Source organism: Melospiza georgiana, chromosome 3 (assembly GCF_028018845.1).
Source record: "Melospiza georgiana isolate bMelGeo1 chromosome 3, bMelGeo1.pri, whole genome shotgun sequence".
NCBI classification, from domain to species: Eukaryota; Metazoa; Chordata; class Aves; order Passeriformes; family Passerellidae; genus Melospiza; species Melospiza georgiana.
In genome coordinates this window covers 40,850,672-40,870,897 of record NC_080432.1, presented here as the reverse complement: position 1 = coordinate 40,870,897, position 20,226 = coordinate 40,850,672, and the positions used below count along the sequence as shown (strand labels likewise).

Here is a 20,226-nt window from a genome sequence, read left to right as displayed (position 1 = left end):
AAGGCTGAGCACCTCTCTGTGCACTGGCTCAGGGAGGTTCTTTACTTGAATCATCATGGGCTGCTACGCAGTGGTTGCAGCATTGCATCCCTATCAGAGGTTTGTGACACTGACAGGCATGTGATTCTGTGAGAAAACCAGCTGGATCTTTTAGTACCCAGTCACCTGGGAACCTGCCTTGGTGTCCTGGAGCTGAAGGCACAAGCCAGTTCATTGGAAGCAAAGCTGGGTCAGTGGTTACCTCCCCTCCTGCCAGTGTCACTGACTGATGGACGACTCAGCTTTCCATTTCTGGGAAAACAACCTTCTGTCTGAGCATGCACTGACATCCTGCAGCTCTGAGCAACAACTCAGCAGCAAGGAAAGCATCCCTGGGCGCCAGGCTTGGGGAGCAGTCTGAGGGTCACCGAGCCAGCAGCCACCCTGCAGGTGGCAGGCGCCAGGGCAGTGCTGACAGCACCCAGATGTGTGCCACAGCTGTCCCTGTGGGCACAAAGCAGCTCCCCTCAGCCAAATAAGGAGGGAGAGGCATCTCAGCTCCACATGCCCATTGCATAATTGTCAAATATGCCTGTAATACAAAAGAGTCAGAGGGAATTATTGCTGCAGCACAGTTGCTTTGGGAAGCCTTCCTCTTGTAGGCTCAACTGCAACTATCAAATCTCTGTTGGTTTGGCTGAAAAAAGATCATGGCAGTGATGCCTTTTCACTAAAAAGGATTGTTTCCCACTTTGCTGTCATTAAAAAGAAATACAAACTAGCCAAACTCATTCTTTACCAAGACTCTCTGAAAATGGAACATTTTTTGGACAAAATAACTGTAATTCCAACTGCAGCAGCCAGTGCTGCGCCTGCTTTGGTACCCAGCCAGTGAATTTTCCAGTAAACATCCTCCAGGACTGTTCTCCATTTGGATTTATTAGTCATTACCAAGAAAAGATAATTAGCACTTGTGAAGCATTGTGATAATCAGGAGCACGAAGTGTTTCCAATAGAAACGGACGGGGTCCGTGCGCGGCGCGGGATCGGCCGCGCTCCCTGTGCGGAATGAGCGCGGGCTGGGCAGAGCCCAGCTGGGAACGCCCGGACCCAACTGCTCCAGGGGCACCAATGACACTGCACAGGGGATGAGGCAGGGAGGGGAGCTGTTCCCTGGCCTGCTGGGCTTCTCCTTCTGTTATCCTGGAAGTAGAGTCACTTTTGTTACAATATGCAATCCTCCTTGTTGGCCAAAGGCAACGGCACATACCACTCCTTTACCGCACAACAGGAAAACAGAAGGTAATTATTTTTTCTTTTTGCATGCACTCTGCCAAAAAATGGAAAAGAATCTTGTGGTGGAACAAGAGGACCACAATACTTTAGGCAATGATATGGGCTTTTTATCTTCCTCTTTCAAAACGAATGAATGAGAAAACTCTGCTAAGACTCAAGTCAATGCTAAAACTTGCATATTTGGCTCCCCAAAGTTATTGTTCCCCGAACTCCCATTACTTATGATCTGTAATGATCATACGAGACAGGGATGTAAATCTTCTGTTCTTAAATCTCAAACCCTGAGCATTAAGCATGCCAGGATTCCCTGCCACGCCTCTTACTGAGCTCAGGGAGGTAAGTCTATCAGATTTATCAACATTGCTATCTAAATAAATACTACAATACATAGGATTGTCTGAAGCAGTTGTCTTTGTTTTTCTGTATCTGGAAGTGTGAACAAAATCCATGCTGAGTGAGAGAGGTAGCATGTAAGTTTGGGAAGACTTCTGTTTTGCTGAGCTTGATTATCAAATATAGCTGGAGGATTCACCCTCAAAGTACTTGTAAGTCTGCAACAACCACTCTCTTTCCTGCATTGTACAGAGCATTTCAAGCCAATACAATACCCTTCCAGCCAAGAGACACTTTGCATCCTCTGGGAAGCAGGCAGGAAATCTCAGGATTGAGTCCAGTATGTATGCAAAGTACTTTGTCTGCAGTTGTTGTGAGTGCTGTGGTGTGGTGAGCTGGTAGCGGGTACCACAGCCCTCTGATTGCTGGTGATGATGGTCTTTACTCAGGCACACCTTCCCTGCCACACGTGGAGCAGAGGCTCTTAGGACTGAGATTCCAATGCCAGCAACGCTCATTAATGCACACAAGATGGGACCACCCTGGCAACACCTGACTTGCTGATGCACTCACTGTATTCATTAATGCTTGCCCCTCTTCCAGGAAGATGAGTGCTGTGGCAAGTGTGATTATCATCAGGATGAAGTTTGCCTGATCACAACAAACGTGATGGGCTGCTGGCTGCTCACAAGCTATATGTGCAGGAGCAAATGGATCTGTGAGTGTTTGCTTTTCAGCTGCTGCTGGGAAACAGGCACCCTCCTGCCAGGTCACAGCCCAGCCTCGTTACAGACCTCTTCAAGCAGCTCCTGGGTGGCAGAGGTGGTTGCACAGCTTGTTCTCCAGCGGCTGCCCAGTGCACAGAAGTTGCTATGGCAGTGCTGTGCAAACACTCATGGCACAAGGGAGCGGCGACTCCGGCTCTGTGCCTCACACAGAGGGCTCGCTCCCACCCCAGCAACTGTGGGGCAGGACAAACACCCGAACAGAACATCTATTTATATATATCTCTGTTTAAGTCTATTGTCAGATTGCATCTGACTGTGAAACTGGGCTTAAAACACCTGGGTAACAATCTACATATTATGTCAACAACAGCATCTTTCCCCTCCCCTTCCCTCTTTCCCCCTGCAGTACACAGTGAGCTGACTTCAGAGCACCCTTTGCAGCAAAACGTGTCTTGCTGCATCTTTTTGTCTTCTTGAAACTCCTTTAATTCTGCTACTTTAACACCTACTCCTTCCTCTGCTGCTGGTGCTATTGCAAAAAGGAATGTGGCTGGGGAACACTGTCTCCTAGGAAACCTGCCCCTGGCCTAAAAAAGTCCTTTTGGGTACCTGTGTGGCACTGCAAAGCCAGAGGACTCATGGGCTGAGCACCTTTCATGGCTGGGCTGCTTTCACCTGCAGTGAAATCAGCCTACATCAGATCTGGAATCCCTCAGTGAACAGATAAATAAGCTGGGCTATTGCATCTGCATCATTTAAGGGGAAAAAATAAAAATATTGGCCTGGAGTGCACCAGGCTGCTGCAAGGAACCTGAGAGCAGTGTGCTTCCCCTGGTGCAAGCACCCTGAGGGAAGGCTGGGGGCGGGAGCTCTCTGATGGTGTGGGCTGGGAGCAGCACAAGGGCCCAGCTCTCCATTAGCCTGCAGATTTCCAAATAACTGTAAACAACAATGACTTCAAGTCTGCTGCCAGAGCCTCAGGCTCTGTAAGAAACATGCCATCTTATTTATTGCCTGAGGATATTACTATTTCCAGAGTGAACTAGTTGTGGATCACAATACTGGGCAGAATTATAGTACAAAGTGTGCTTTAGTGCAAACTTACTTAGTAAATAGTCACAAATCTTTGGACAAAAATGGGCGCAAAGCCCCAACCTTTTTTTATTTTTTGTAGAAAAGTGCAGCAAATTGTTGCATCTTCTTTATCTTGGGACTGGTCTGGTCAGGGTTGGCTCTTGTGTGACAGCACAGTCCAGCACCACCTCCCTGCCAGGCCCTGGGGAGGTCACACAGAGCGGAGCAGCAGCTCAGCAGGGGCTGTGCCAGCTGTGTCCCCTCCCTGGCTGTCCCAGCCATGGGGAGGCTGTGTGCATCAGAAGCTCCTCACTATTACACCTGACAGGAGATGCAAAATGATGCCACTGAAGGCTCCACTCCGTACCTCTACTGTGAAACTTCTATGGACAATCCAATGATTTAGTTTTAAGGAAGAAGCAGCTCATATACACACATACTGCCTTCGGCACACTTCCCCTTAAAAGACTGCTGCCTTCTTTTGCATCATCAGAAGAAGGATATGAAAATGTTTTGTGCCAGGATTGGTAATGTGGTAGAGCACAGAGTTCAGTTACTATATACTGGTAAACACTATATTCCTTGCTAAACTGATGCAATAGGTGATTAGTAAGAATGAAGCTCAGAGCTTATAATTAGTTACTTCATGTAAGGCCTTTCAATAAATATGTAAGTGGAGATATTTATGTGTTTTTAATACTAGTTCAAGTGTGAACTGATTTGGTCTTTGGTCTTACTGCTTTTGTGAGTTATACTGCAATAGCAGCTTTATTTTTAAAAAAGTATTTTTAATTTAAAACTAAAATTTAATTTTAAATTTATCTAGGCGAGTGCTACACTAAATATAGTGAGCATATACAGTATATAAAAGCAAGGCAGGAAAAAGCATTATCAAAATAGATGAAATAATTTTGTAAACAGCATATATTGTATGTCTGTTTGGTGCGAGTGTCATTCTTGTCCTGTCAGATCTGTGGGGAGACAGCCACATACTTAAACACAACTTGCTCAAGTTGGTGAATTTACTCCTATTTAGAGCATTTCTGGGCTTTAATTCAGGGCTTGGGGGTTTTATTTTCAACCAACACTGAAAGGTGCAAGTGCTTTGAACAGCTGTACCCTAGCATGACTTTTTCTACAGTCGCCTTGAACCAGCACTTTGAACTAAGCCTTGCTATTAACTTGAACAGGAGGTTAGCCAGGCACATGTGAAGAAAAAGGCATTCTCTGTTCCTGCCTGTTGCAATTTCTTCTTCAGTTTGGCTTGTCTAAGCTAAGCCTGTAGACCTGAGCCCCGTCCTGGAATTACTTAGCCCAGTTCCAGGTTACAATGGCACTTTTTGTTGGGCCTCTTTGTTTATCTGCTTGGTTTCGGTGTCTGTCCAGGCAATGCAAGTGCTTAGAGCTGCGGGGAGCAGCTTCAGAGCTCCCTGGGTATGACGGTGAATGGAATGACAGGACTGCTGGATTCAAGGTCCAGGGCAGTGAGGAAACATTCAATGGCTGCTTCGTTTTTGCCCTGAGCCTGCAAGACCTCTCCAAGGCTGTTCCAGGCAGTGTGGCTGGTGGTCTGGATCCGGATGGCGTCTCTGAGGACCTTCTGGGCCAGCTCCCTCCGCCCAAGTCTGCTCAGCACCAGGCCCTGCCAACAAACAAGTGGTGGGCAGTTAACAACAGCGCTCAGGAGAGGAAGAAATGGAGCACCCCAAGCTCCCACCAAGCTGCCACATGAGAGCAGGCACAGGACTCCTAGGGAGGGGGCATCTCCACCTGTTTCTGAGGAATAAAAGTGATCAGTTGTTAAGTTCTGTGGTTTTTGATAGTGATGCGCTCTTTAAAAAGCAACTGTGAAAATAATTGTTTTTAAAAGCAGATTCAGATTCAGCTCTGCAAGTGCTGCTGCTGTGTGTTACTGGGAGAGCATTTATTGGTGCTATACAGAAGAAAAGCTACAGGCCCTTTAAGCATCCCTCTCTCCTTGCCCAGAAAATATACACAGGTTTGACTACAGCCAGCATCAGAATTCATTCCTGCACATCTGCAACACCCAGCTGAGCCTGAGGTAAAGTCTCTCATCTCCTGCATCCTGATTACATTGAGATCTTCCTTCCCAGCAAACAGGGGGCAGAGGGATGTGGTCTCCTCCCAGCCTTGCATGGGCAGGCTGGATGTAACAGCATGGGATGTAACAGTTCTGTCCTCCTGCACTTCAATAGATCCTAAAGCAGCGTGGGGGAGGAGAAGGATGGAGGAACCTTGTTTAAAAAGCTGTCCTTAGGGTAAGAAAAGACACAAGTGGGTGTAACCATCTGGAAGGAACGGGAGGGGGAGGATGAAAGAAGTGTTAGGAAGAACATGTTTTCCTATAGGGCTCTCATGGATGTGTCTGAACCCACAAGGCACCTAATGAGCCAGGCTCCCTGTTAATTACACAGCAGTCAACCACTGAGCCCAGATGGTCACATGGGCTTTGTCACAGGCCACAACATATCCTGGCATTTCTCTGCTTCCTCCTGAAGGTGCACACACCAGGATGAACTTTCCAGCAGCTTCATCCAGGTGTGGCCTCTGGAAGAAGCAGCCAGCACTGCCATGTCACCTGCCAAGCTCTGCATGGCCTCTGCCCACATTCACCCCTGGAAATGCTGGCAAGTGAGATGACTGCCTGACTTCATGCTTTTCCTGGGACAACATAGTAGGTGGATGCCTATATATAAGGAAAAGCATTAGCTTAATCTTTAATCTGTCTAATTGTCTTTAGTGCATATGAAAAGATGTAAGAAACCTGAAATCTCTCACAACTAGAACCCAAGTAAATTACTGATGAAAGAATGGTGATGCTTTTAGAAATAGTGAAGGTTTTTGCTCTGTTTTGTTTCATTTGCTTTTACAAAAGTACCATTAAACACAGGGTGCATCAGCATCCTTAAGGCCAGTGATAGTACTAATCCCAACAGAAACACATTCATTTGCCTGAGAGAAATATTAGGAAACAGCCATTTAATCAAATATTGGCAGTGCTATGAAAAACTTCACTGACTCCTTCTTGCCCATAACCTTGACCTGAATAATCAACTCAGTATCAAATGTGATCATTTAGAGATGCAGTGGGGTTGTTTTTTCTTTAGGTTCCTCTCTATGCAGGAAAACTACAAGGCAACAGGGTGTTATCTTAGGATCCCCTTGAGTGCAGGCATAGGTGGCACAGAGGTTCCTGGTGGGAGAGGCTGGTTCCCCTGGAGGTGGCTGCCTGGAGATGGCTGCAGACACGTAATGGCAGACTGCAAGGAATTTGTGCAATTATAATTTGAGTCACCCGCTTGACAGGGATAATGAGGCATAGAAAGGGCAAGAAGTGTGGCCGTAGCAAATCTGCTGCTGAGCCAAGAATAGACAGGAGCTATCTCAGCTCAAGTTTGTCTTTGACCACAAACCCACTCTTCCTAAAATCCCTTCCTGTTGTGCTGACCGAGCAGAGCCGACTGTGCTCTCTGGTGGCGGGGGAGCCAGCGCTGTCCTCACCCTGACACTGAGCAGCATCCAGCCTCTCCATCTCTCAGAGGGCTGCTGGCCCTGGAGGCACAGGGGCCAGGAGCCCGAGCAGCTGCTGCCTGTCATCCCTCTCCAACGAGGAGGGGAATTCCCTGCCCGGCTGACATCTCGCGCCTCTCAACAATGCTGCACTGAAATCCGCCTCGTCGTAAACCGCTCGTGCAGCTCAGCTCCCTTGCATGCCCCAGCAGCCTTGCTGGTCAAGAACCACAGCCTGGTGTGGCTTCCCTGCTGTGCTCCCCAGGGTTTGCTGTGCTGTGCTGGAGGCCCAGGAGCAGCACTGTGCTCTGCTGTGCCCACGGGGAGTGGGCGCCCACCAGCAAGCACAGCTCAGGTAAACATTTCCTCTTTGGTATCCAGTGCTTTCAAGCTTGCCAGTTTGGCTGAGAAAACATCTGTGAACCCACAGAGAGAGCTGTTCCAGGCTCCCCAAAGCCAGGGGAAGGCCTCCTGTTGATGCTGCAATATACTGCACAGGTGAAACACTGCAATGATTTTGGAGGAAACATTTGCTGAAGGAGTTTGAGATTTTCACCTCCTCCTTGCTTGCATGCACAACTGCTGGTGCCAAATGCTGCCCAGGCCCGTGGCCCTTCCCAGGCATGCCACCATCCTGCTTCCCCCTTCTGATGAGGAACAGCCCCATGCCCTGTTCCTGCACGCATGCCTGGACTTGCAGGCAGTGTGGGCACATGACCCTGGGCTCCAGGACTCAGCCCAAGTTTGGGGTTTGGCCAAGCCAGGTCTGCCAAGGCTCCCCAGCCCAGCACAGAGCCCGTCCTGTGCCCAGAGTGAGCAGTGACAGATGGTGTCAGCCTTTTAGCGAGGCTTAACTGAAGCGGCACAAATACGCTGCTGATGTTTAAAGGACAGGTTGAACATCATTAATTCTGTGTGCAGGAGAGTTTCTGGTTTTGCATTTCCTCTCTCCCCTCCTCCCCACACTGCTCCTTGCAAACCACAAGCATTTTGAGAGCTGGAGGCTGAACAAACCTCAAAGCCTCAGGAAGATGCAGCACTGAGCACTTGAGTTTTTGTTTCTCTGAGGTATTTGCACTTGAGAGCTTCTCCTTGCTACTGAATTTCTCATTTCCCCATGGAGTCTGGCTTGCTATAAACAATGCCTGCATGTTGTTGCTATGTAGGTCCAGCTGGAATCTGCCTACAGTGCAAAAGAAAAAAATTATATCTAAATTCAGAAAGCCACCCACTGACAGGCAATTTGCATTTTTATCTGGAAGGTTTTTTTTAAAAAAGATTTTTCTAATGAAAGTTCAGCTCCTGAGTTTCTATGGAAACTCATCTGCTTGGTGTGCATGCATAATTTCATAAAGTCAGATCTCAGGAAGAGGAGCAATTAGTATAAATACAAGCAGGAATGTGATTAAGGGTTTCATCCTCTTATTCCTGAAGATGGAGGGTGGGACCGGGTTTTGTTGTCTTTCCTCAGTTTCTATTTGTCTTTTTGCCAAAACAATGCAGAAACTGGTGTACAAGGTAGCCTGACTCCTCTGCCACCTCCTGGCTAGCACTGGCACTTCTGGTTTTGCCCAGTGATTTTCCTCCCAGAGATGACAAGTACCTCTAAGTATGGCCCTCTCTGTCAGTGGTGTTGGTACTGAGTCAGACTCTAAGGAGCAATGAGGACAGGCTTATTTTTAAAACTCAAGTGTATTATAAATAGTAAAAAAATCCAAACCAACTCCAAAGGTGAGTGGGAATAATTTTTCCTTCAAGCTCCTGTGGGCAGCCCAGCCCCCTTGTCAACCACACAGAGGCATTTAATGTCCTGCTTGCACCAACACAGCTGCACAGTGCTGGGGTGTGAGTTCACTCACTCACTCACTGGAGAAGGTCTGAGGGTAACCTCCACAAATGAATTTGATTTCTTCTAAAAGTCTGAAGATGTACCTTGGCTCTTGTAACCAGAGGCAGAGTGCTGAGGGCAGGGCTGAAGGCAGACTGTAAAAGGGCTGAGAGCTCTGGCAGAAGCTCAGCTGAGGTGAAGGGCTCGGCACAGCCACACAGGGACAGTCTAGCAGGGGACGAGGGCTGGGAGGGGACAGCGAATCTGGTCTGCTGATTTAGTGTGCCTTATGCTGACAGCTGGACTCCTGAATTGATGGTTTTTAATTTCAGGGAACAGAGGGTGTCCATGGGAAGCTTTTTCAAAAGTATTTTTGACCTCGTCTGCATGCAAAACAAACAAAACCTAAACCACTTCTATGGTGACACTGGACTGGACTGCCTTGCCTTCAGTGATGTGATACTTAGTAACTGATACTTGAGTGAGGCTATTTTTGTTTTAGAATAGGAGAACCATATTTCAATTTAAGTTAGATGAGAAAAAAGTGACTTATTTTCAATTTTCACTAATAAAGAAAGTGAACATAAGCCACACTTCAAGTCCCAGTTTTAGAAGGTCATGAAATTTCTACCTGTGCCTTTATTTCCTTAGAGTTTGACAAAACCTGTTCAAATGTTAGCTCTTAAAATTCCCAGAAAATAGTGCAGGAAAGACATTGTGGAAGACTGCAAAATAAGCCTCATGTGCAAGCTGGAATTTATTTTTAGTAAAGAAAATCAAAACTTCCTTTGCAAATATTTAGTTCAAACACCTGATGAGCTGCAGGGATTTGTCTCCTTCCAAATAGGAGGCACAGATTAGCTTGTTCTTTCCTTTAGGGCTTGTATTGGAAAGAGATGTCCAGAAAAACATGTCATTTCATTCCTGGAAGGTTGCTTTTTGTTGTGTTTGCAAGGTCATCTCATTTTTGGAGAATTTGTATAGGTGGACTAGACTCTACCCTTTACAAATGGATTTTAATAATCACATTAAATGCAAATTCTCACTGTCTCTTTGCCTAAGACTCTAATTCCAAAGTGAGGTTGTCTCTGATGCTTGTCTCTATTTAGCACAGCATTTCTGCCTATTATTGTCTGACTACCCCAAGAAGTTTCCAGAATTAATCAGACTTTGCTGCTGGGCTTCCTTAAGTGCATTATTTAATTAATTTCAAGGTAAATGCAGTATCCTTACTGTTTACTCCAGTCTGTAATGTGGACATGTCCCTTGTGGTTAGTAGGAGAGTAATCAGCAGCTGGCAAAAGAAGGGCATGCTGCAGGAAAGTGATCATTCAGAAGTGTGCTTATTCAGCAGAACCCTACAAAAAGCCTTTCAAGATGCATTTGGCATTTGGTGATAACAGTCTCATGTAACAGAAAATCCGCACTGCTACAGGGCAGCACACGCTTCTGCAATTATTTAGCAATCAGAGCAAGTTGTAAGCAAAATCTGTTGCATTAACCATGAAATATCAGTGTCCTCTTAGAAAATGGCAAAGATTAACCCCGGAAATCCTAGGTCTTCTAGAATAAAGAAAAACATATAAGTAGCCAATTGCTCTGTGATTCTTTCCCCCTACATTCATGACCTTTACATCTCTGAAAAGCTAGGATTTTTTTTAGTTGTGAGCAATGAAGTGAGTTTTTGTGGCGCTGTCACTTAGTCATGCAGTGCCTGGCAGCGTGGGGGTAGCTGATCACCCATTTTGCTGATTCAGTCCAGGTTACGGTGAACCTGAGCTATACATTTGAGCTCTGTTTCTGAAAAGACTGTAGGAGTACAGGGAGCAATCAGGGTCCTCTCACTGAACTGAGTTAGAGACCATATCATCATTTGTTGCCCTAACAAAGGATGACTGGGATTCACTTCTGGGAGAAAGCTTGTCTTTCAGTGTTTCTGCTGCCTCCTTTGTTGAGAGCAGCTTTTCCTCCTCTTCCTTCCCCCCCTCCATCTCCTCTGCCCAAGCTGCTGCATCCCCTGTCAGTCAGTGACGCTGAAGTGCTGCATTTGATAAAGCAGAGGAGGGGAAGGAGAAGGGAGGAGAGGGAAGGCAGGCAGGGCCACTGCAAAACACAGAATGTTGAGAGGAGAAACGAAGGAACAGCACTGATGGGGGGGAACTGGCAACCACTGGGAAAAGCAAACAACCTGAGACTGCATCATGATTTGTGGCACTTGTACACAGCCTGTGGGTTTTAACTCGGTAGGCTCAGCCTGGAGACTTAAGCTCCAGTACTGCAGGCACCAAAAGGCAGCCTAGCCTTGGCTGTTTAAACTTCACGGCAGCCTCTTTGTGTGCTACACAGGAGGGTGAGAGAAGGGAAGAAATGAGACTGCAAGGAGGTATCAGGAGAGACAGACCACCTGAGTGTGAAAACAGTGACAACTAAAGCCCACCAGAGACCTGGGCACATGGATATGCTTTATCAATCACAGTCAGCTTGCAGGGAGAGAAGAAAAAGCAGAAGGAAGAAAAGACCAAAAGTGGTGAAGTCCTGAAGAGAGGAACATCCCCTCCCTTAGCTTGCCAGCGTGTTTTCCTAGGCAGTGAGTAATTGCAAAGGCAGCATCTTGCCCAGGCCCCCTGTGAGGCCAAGGCACCCCCTGCCCTGCAGAAGGGAAGCACTGTGCCATGCTGCACACTGCCCTCTGCCCAGGCCTGCTGTCTCCACTGAGTTCATCAAATGTTAGCAGGGATGTTTCTACTGTGTTTGAAGCTTAAATGTGATAAAACATTTATTGACATAAAAAGCAAACCCTAAGGCAGCATTTCAAACCAGGAGGCTCTGATCTCTTCACAGGGAGGCTCATACAAGCCTAGGGAGAATGAAGAGTTTTTCTGCCTTGTTGGATTGTCGTCACTTAAGCTTCATGCAAAGCAGAATCATCTGCTGCATGCTGAATATTCTCTAGACAGTTCTTCCTTTGCTGAGACCTACATGGAGATGAAGCAGAAAGCGAGAAAACCTAACAGGATGCCTCAACCACGTATCTGAGAGTAACTAAATTGAGTATTTGTTTCACAGTCTCTTTTCCTAGGGAAGGAAAGATTCTTCCCAGCCCTGATCTTAGCAGTTGTCACAGTAATGTTGCAATAGAGAACACAGGAGATTCAACTACGACTCAGGCTCATGGTGTCGTCTGTAAAAATATGCACCAAAGAAGGTCCCAAACTAATCATAAATAACAATTTACATCATATAATTTATAATTTAGATCATATAATAAGGTCCCAGTTCTGCACTGTACCAGCTTCCCTGCCAGAAAGTCTCATTGAAATGAGTGAGATTCAGCCAAATATATCCGAGTATTTCAAAATCTGTGCAGAATTGAAACTGATAACCATCAGCAAAGAGAGAAAAGGCATGTAACACACATGCAGGGTGTTGAAGAGTGGCAGGTAACCTGCTGGCTAAAGCACTCAATTAGAAAGCAGTAGCTGTGCTCCATCGGCTGCTAATACATTTCACATTGAATAATTTGTCATTACTCAGGAACAATTCCAACAGCAGGGACAGAGTCAAGGGACAAGCTTTGGGAAGCAGAAGTCCTGGGTTTAAGTGCTCTCAGGCTAAGGAAGCTTGAGAACTTGCCTCTCCTGTGCCCAGGGAGCACATGGTAACTTCTAGCAAATGTTTTCAAGAGGGTAGGGCAGCTGTTAAGCACCCCCATTGCTCCAGGGGGGTAAAAACTCTGCCTTTATTTTGATAGTAAGCAGATGCCTATGTTTTGTTGCACCTAACAAGATGTTGCTGCAGATAGCTGGGGAATGTCTAGGCTTAAGCATTGGATACCAAATTAATCTGAATGTGTCCACAGTGTGCTGTGGCTGAGGAACAGGGAATTTCTGCTATCTTAGGTATCCCTCCAGTGCCAGTGCTGGATCTTTCCCCAGTTTTTAATGCACTGCCTTGCAACAAAGGAGGGGCTGATGCACATACCTCCCATGCACGTTATCTTCCCCTCTGCATGCAGAGTACATCTTGTCTGAATGTGTGAGTCACGAACAGCTTCTCACAGGCAACAGCTTCAGCTCTGCTGAGGGTCTCAGCCTCAGTGCCACAGAACTTATGGCCAGAGCAAGTGCTGCATTTGGTATGGCACTGGGGAGGGGCACAGTGCAGCCAACACACGCTGACAGAAGCACACAGCACGCCAATGTCTCTGAAAGGAGAGCCGAGGTATTTAAAATATCTTAATTTGCTTAGTTTTCCACTACTGGCAGTCTCTGGGAAAGCATGTGATTAATGATATCCTGCACACAGCTACAGCCAGAGCCCTGTGTGCAGTGTCACAGCTGAGCACTAAGCTTAGCTGAGCTGCTGGGAAACACAGTGAGCTGGGCAGAAACACACTGCTGTGGTCCAGCCAGTGCCTCCAGACTCTGCTCCAGTGCCTCTGATCCCACAAGGAGTGTGTGCCCTGATCGTCTCTCAACACAGAATCTCTCCTAAGTCACAAACCTCCGTGTACAAAGAGATTTTGCTGAATTACAGTTTGCGTTTTCTGTTACATGCTCAAAGGAGAATTAATGAAGACACTCCTTGAGAAAGTAAAGACTCGATAAGTACTGCACATAACACACATAACATTAGTGTGAATGGAAGCTCCAGCAACACCGAGAGCTGTGATGTTTTCATGTTTCCCATTTGTTTGGCAAGAAGGGATCTCTGCTTCCTTCTCTTGACTGTGGCCAGCTTGGTGTGTATCAGGACAGCTTGCTGAAAACCTGGAAGTCTTGCTAATTCCCACACCCCTGTTTGTGCAGCTGTGTCTTGTGTACCAGGAGGCAGCACACTCTGCTATTGTGCTGCACACTATTTTATTTACTGCATCACCACAGTCTATGACTCGGTCCTGTCCTGTGATAATAAGCAGTCTAAATCACACAGAATTAAACTAATTATAACCAGTTTCCTTGTTTATGAAAAATAGTTTTTGAAGGCTCAAGTATAAAGGGGATAGTCATTCCATCCCTTTTCCCTTGTGACAGTTCCCTGAGCACTCTCTGAAATACCATTTATGAGTTCAGCTGCAGACCAACCTGACTACTACAATTTCTAGGCTTTCATTTGATCTTGGAGCAAAGTACAATAGGAGGACAATACTGCTTACTATAACTGCAGTGGCCTGTCTATAGGAAACCATAACTGAAGCTAGAAATCACCTGGAAGATCAGGTTGGAGCTCAGTTGAGAAGCATCTGCTGCAGATCAGGCCAAGGATAATGTCTTTAGACCTGCATGCAAGTTTTATTCTCCAGAGATGACTGAACCACCCCAGGATCTCAATGGTTTTAAGAAATGTATTAGGTTCTTCTCTCAGAAGGTGTTACACACACTTTGGAGAAGAGATCAGAGAAGAGCTGGGGAGTTCTGTCTTGCAGGATTTTACTGTTGTTTCTAAAGTTATATAAACAGAGCCTGAAAGTGATAATGAGCACCTCAGGGACATGGAGAATAACTTACCATAACAGAAAAGCAAGTGATTGGCACAGATAAACCGGAGCTCCAGATTCCCTGGAAACGGGGATAATCCACCTCTGAGAAGCAGAGTGCCAGCCCTCCCGCTAATGGACTGAAATCTGTGCGCTGTGCACTGGATCAGATGTGCTCCTTGCAGCGACCCCAAATGCCCCAGCAGGGCTGCCTTTCCTGGTGGGAACTGCGCAGTTCCCCCGAGAGGAAATGGCCACTCAGTGTCTCAGCGATGGCTGCGGTGTCAGGGCATCACTTATCACCTCCTTGTGACGGCTTTGCTGTCTCCCTGCACGGAGGAAGGAAGCCTGGGAAGTGCAGAGGAAGAGAAGGGGCAACAAAGCAGCCAAACAACGCAGTCACTCCTGAGTGGTGCTCGGGAGCCCTGATCCTGCTGCACGGCCAGGGATCCGCGCCCATGGCTGGGCTGCAGGAGCTGCCAGCGAACAAATGGGTTTGCTGCGAGGATGGCAGTGGGGGAGGGCGATTTCTGCAGCAAGCAGAAATGAGGAGAACAAAGTGTTTGCAATTCCTTGGACAGTGAGGGAGCTGACACACAAATTTCTTAACGTGAACATGCAAAATGCTCATTTCTCCTCTGGGAACCAGTGACTAGAGGCAAAGCCAAGTTCTCTCCCTCAAGCTCAGCGGCTTCAACACAAAAAATTTGAGTTAAGAGGCTGCTCTAAGGATTGATTTTCCCCAGGGAGAGCTTAGAGCAGTTATTTTGGGAAATCTGAAGCACAGGAACATTCCTGGGATTCTGCAATAAGCTTCAGAGCTGGGAAAACAGAATTTGTTAACCAGCCATGGGGCTTGGAGGGAGACTACCAATCACCTCCAAAAGCCAAATGTTGCTCTACTGTTGTCCTTCTTGGTGGAGATGCAAAAGGTATGTGCTAGACAGGCATCATATCCATCAGGTGAGCTCCTCTTTGGATCAGATTAGTTTTGGTGGCTCCCAGCAGCCCAGCCCATAACCCACCTGTGTGATTTTGCAGTGTACTCCTGGTGCACTGTCAGGCATAGGGCAGCTGTCCTGACTTCCCTCTGCATGACTGGGGATGCTTCCTGCCACCACAGCCTTACATACAATGAGCTGCAGTCACCTGCTGGGGAATTCCAGTGGAGAGCACCATCCCACAGGAGACTGTGCTGATGGTCCACCAGCCAGTGCTGTGCTGCTGATGTGCCATTTTTGGAAGGAGGTGTAACCAGCTATGTCACCCCGCAGAGCAGGCTGAAAATAGGATTGCACTCACTGTGCCATGTGGCTCAGTGGTATGTCAGGACATGTATTTTTAGGAAATTCCTCCTTTGGGCAGAAAGGGTGAAAAGCTTGGCCTGGTTTGCAGGCTGCTGGCTTTGCCCAGATCCTTCATTCTAGAATGTGGGAGCATGTCACTCACCAGTCAGTCTGTGGAGGCTCCTAGAGCCTGGATACAGTGCTAGTCCTGCTACCTGCTGATCAGGGTGGCTCTGAAAGGGTAAAAGATGACTGCTCTGGGGCTGTGCTTTTCTTTGTTTCAATGCATGCATGCTTGCTGTCTCTTTGCTGGTGCTTTCAGAGAGGGAACTGATCTCCAGCAGAGCAGGGACAAAGGAAAAGGTAAGGAAGATCAATGTCTTGGGAAGACGATGGTCCCTGAGGAGGAACAATAAAAATGTACCTTTCAGAATGAATGTGTGAGGGGAATAAGGAGCTCAGAGAAGATATCTCATGCAGAGAAGAAACAGAGACAGAGAGAGAGAGAAGCAGATGGTAAACAGGGAATTTGCCTCTGGTGAGGTACTTTCTGCGTGCAGCATGATGAAAAAATGCAGAACATCTCCAGGCCAGCCAGTTACTGATGCACAGACAGTGCTGTGAAAAGGACAAGGCAAGGCAGGGCTGGACGCAGAATCAGTGTCTGACAGACACTTGCTGGCTTCCTCTTTTACCCAGAACATCATTCCTATCAGGCAGCATGTGTTCAGCTCCAGCATCTGGGTTGTGATTTTTTGGCAGCTGCACAAAATCTCTGCTATTAAATCCCACCTGCCAGTCTCATGTCTGCTCCCAAAGACCTTTGCCTGTTAGCAAATGTTTCAAAATCACAGTGCCAGGCACAGCACATCATTCTACAATCCTACCCCAGGCAAAAACCCTCATGCAAGGTCTCCTTTTAACTTCAGTGGGCTGCAGAAGGGAAAGGCTAGAGGAGAGGCCTCTAGATAACAGGCAGAAATATTAATTTAGGTCATAGCTTGCACTGCATTCCTTTCAGCACTAATGTGAAACAGCTATTTTCCCCCTGAATTATCTGAATAATACTATTTTGTCTGTGACATTCTAAGAAGCTTTCTTTTGAGACACGTTCCATGCTACAGCTGCACAGAGAGAATTTGTGAACTTTGTTCACTGGAATCTGCTCATGTGAAGTCGTTCTTACCCTCTTTAAAATTATTCCCTTCCCTTCTCTTGCTTCTTAGTCCCAGATGAGCAATACCACAGTATGATGTGTGCATACTCTATGTTGCTCCACTGTTCAAACAGTTCCTTAGTACAAAAATGCAGAAATACAGCTTGCTCATCTATCTTGGGTAAGAGATCTACCCAGAGAAATAACTGCAATTTTTAATTCTGCACAGGGAGAAAGGGCAAAATAAACTTCCACATAAATCATCTGCTGTTATATTTCACAATCTGATTTTCCCTGGCATGAGCCTAGGCAATGAGGCTGTGCTTGTGGTACAAAGGACAACATCTCCTGGAGAAGAAATAAGCTACTTGATTATGGTATCTCTAAAATTGCAAACAAAAGAGACAATCAGTGCTTTTTGATGTGGACAGCTGTCAGCAGAGAAACAACTGCTAATTGTCATGTAATAAGCACACCAGACACTTCCATAGCAGTCATCTTTTTGGAAGTCAAGCATGAAAAAAATGTTACTCATCCAAGCACTAAGCATATTTCGTCTGAATCTGGCTGCATTTCTGCAACTGTTTAAAACTCCAAAGTGATACAACGCTTTTTTATAGACAGATACTTGAGATCAAAATACTTAGCCAAAATAAAGCAATCGGTTTTTGTTGACATGTGGTTAAGTTATCTAGCTTTATATTCTAATATTTGCATTTTAGTTTTAGAAGCAATGTAGGTGTAGCGAGAAGAGGTGCTGGTATCTCACATAAATACAAGCACGTGGGATTTGTAGAGAATTGGTTCACAGCAGAACTATTCAGTTGCACTTCATTCAGAGGAGTCCTTGCTCCCACAGAAGCACTGTAGGAGCTGTCAGTTTGGCAGCTACAGGGCTCTACATGAGCTCTGAGCAATGTTAAAGCAGCACAATGCTGTCTAAAAGCCATGTGAGGGGAGGAATAGCTAATTCTCTTTGTATGAAAGGATTGACTCCAGACAGCCTGCCAACTATAGAATCCATACACGTCATTTCCTAAAGCATCTGCACGCCTCCCTTGCAGGCATGGGCTCATCAGCCCATCCCTTCATTGAAGAGAAGGGAAAAAATATCTGAAACCTCTCCAGGAACAATAGGTAAGGGGATGTCTTTAATGACTGAACCAGGTTTGAACCCACCAAGAACTTCTTTGCTGTATCTCTTGTTAGATGGCACCCAAGCTGCCCGCACTACAGACGGGCTGGTTTGGTGGTTACATAGTTTGGCACTAGTCTAATGATGGATACTGTATTTGGAACAAATTTTCTTCAGAGCTGCCAGAGAACTGCTTGAACATCAGTGAAGTGGGTAATACCAATCTCTCATGATTTTCAGCAAATCAGTAAAAAAAACCCGACTGCCTAAACATAAGCTGCAATCACACGGAACCATAAGATAAGATACATTTTAGCACTGCCCAGAGTCCTAAGCAAGAAAAACAAAATTACAAACACCATGAAATCTTTTTTACCAGTACAGAGTGAAGAGAACATTTACAGAGCAATAAAACCTCCAGCACAGTATCCATTCCCTAGTCTAGCAAAGCCATTTCATTTTAATGAGCTTGGTTTGCCTTTGTCCCAGGAGGAATAGCCATGGGTATATAAAATGAACCAGCCTGCATTTTTGAGGTACCCAGGGAAGCAGCAACATGGAAAAGACCCGTGGTATCTGGGGAGCACAGGAGACAGAAAATGAGGAAAGGGGCATCTTCAGTTGCTGCTGTGTCAAAGGCTCAACAAAACACAGACTCCAGCAGCAGCAGCCCCTGATGGGGATGATGTACTTGTAAAACATTTACATTTTCAGCAGGATGTTTCTAATTAAATTCAATTGGTTTGCACACCTGCTGGGAGTGACTGCTCTGCACCTCATCTCCCACTTCTACTTGAGCACAGAGGATGCAACTGCTGAGGCTACCACACAGCACTGTGCTCCTTTTGTGCAGACAGTAATTGAGAAAATGGATGGCAACAGCCTGTTTTGTGTTTGCTACTGTTCTAGGAAGTGCTTTATTGTTATTTTTTTTCCCCCTCCAGAGCATCAGAGGTTTTACAGCTGTTTACAAGAGTGGGTATCTGACAGGGCTTTGTGCAGTTTCCTGACTGCAGGATATGAGGATTGATGCTGGCATTAAACCCCTCAGGTCCAAGGAAGGTACCCATACAGATCCTGACTACAATCAGATCACAAGGCAGAGGATGGTACTGAAGCACACCATGATCAGTAGTGCAAGACAGAACAGCCAGCTGTCACTAAACTCCTCTTAACCTGTTTTATGAGCACAGCCTGACTCAAACATTTTAAGAAAAGGTTTTATTGATACTGTGTTATATTGTCTGAGGCATTTATGGTTTTGCCCAGACAGGTCTGAGACAACCAAACCTTCAGAGAAAGCTGCTAAAACTGTGGACAGTCAGCAGGACTTCTGGCTTATCACTGCTGTCCTAGGCTCCCTTTCTGCATGTTTGGGGAGCCAGCAGTTGTCAGTGAGATGTAAGTCATACCTCAAAAGAATACTTGAATGTAATGGCCTTGTTGTATTGCGGCATTGCCCTGCTGTGAAATGAGAAAAATGCATTTACTGTGCTGAGGCAGCAGGTCAGCATCCCAAATGTTCTCCCCTCCAACAAGCTCACTGGGTCAGAATAATTCTGTTTTGGATTGTACAGGACAGTCTCCTGGGTAACACGCTTCACAGCAATGCTTGGGGGGAACACGCCCTTGAATGCAAGGCAGTCAATGAGATTTATAATTACTGTGTTTTATAACCTCGTTCATTCAGGCAGGGAAGGATACTGCTGAAGAGAGCTCAAACAAGAGAAATCATCAATCTGCAGCTCTGGAAATAACTGTTGTTAATGTGATTTGAATCCCAGATGGCAGAAGGCTCTCTTTTGTCCACCGTGCTGCCCAGAGTCACACAAAAAATGCACACATTGGTTTTGAACTCAGGTGGCTGTAGGGTGTGGAACTGTGACTTCAGCTACCCTCTCCCAGAGAAGGGGATGTAAAATCCACTCTGTATCACTGAAATCTTCTGCCTGCATTAAGCAAGGTCTTGGCTCAAGGCCAGGTCCCAGCTGTCCCTGCAGTGATAATGACCACTCTCCCCCAGGGTGCAGGGCGCAGGCAGAATCCAGCTGCATTTTCACACATGCACACATGTAAATTGTCTGAACATGGTGGTGTTAATGCTTCTGGGATGGCAGACTGAACCCATAGATGTCTCATCATCAGCGAGCCCCATGCAGAATGCATTTTATTTTTGGAAAAGCCTGGAGGTAGAAAAAAATAAAATCTCCTGGTACAGTTTATCTCATGCTTTGTTTTTGAGCGTCCTTGATGCATAACAGCATGCTATCATCTCCAAAGATTAAAAACAATCCCTTCTTATTGCTCTGCTGGGTATTTTCAAAGAAATTCATGCACAGATGAAAACAAATAAAAACAATGCCCAGTGGCTCTGAAGAGATCCTGGGCCTCCAGTTTCAAGTAG

At 46.3% G+C, this 20,226-nt stretch overlaps 1 protein-coding gene across 6 annotated transcripts in view; it reads right to left on the bottom strand.

Moving 5' to 3' along the window:
• Positions 1-1,274: 1,274 nt before the first annotated feature.
• Positions 1,275-20,226, bottom strand: part of TTC7A (tetratricopeptide repeat domain 7A) — a 170,030-nt gene continuing 151,078 nt past the window's right edge. For all 6 annotated transcript variants that reach the window (XM_058019555.1, XM_058019556.1, XM_058019557.1 and 3 more), the window contains one exon: positions 1,275-5,052. In XM_058019555.1, coding sequence (XP_057875538.1) covers positions 4,831-5,052 — 222 coding nt within the window. In that variant the 3' untranslated portion in view covers positions 1,275-4,830. The remainder of the gene's footprint in view (positions 5,053-20,226) is intronic.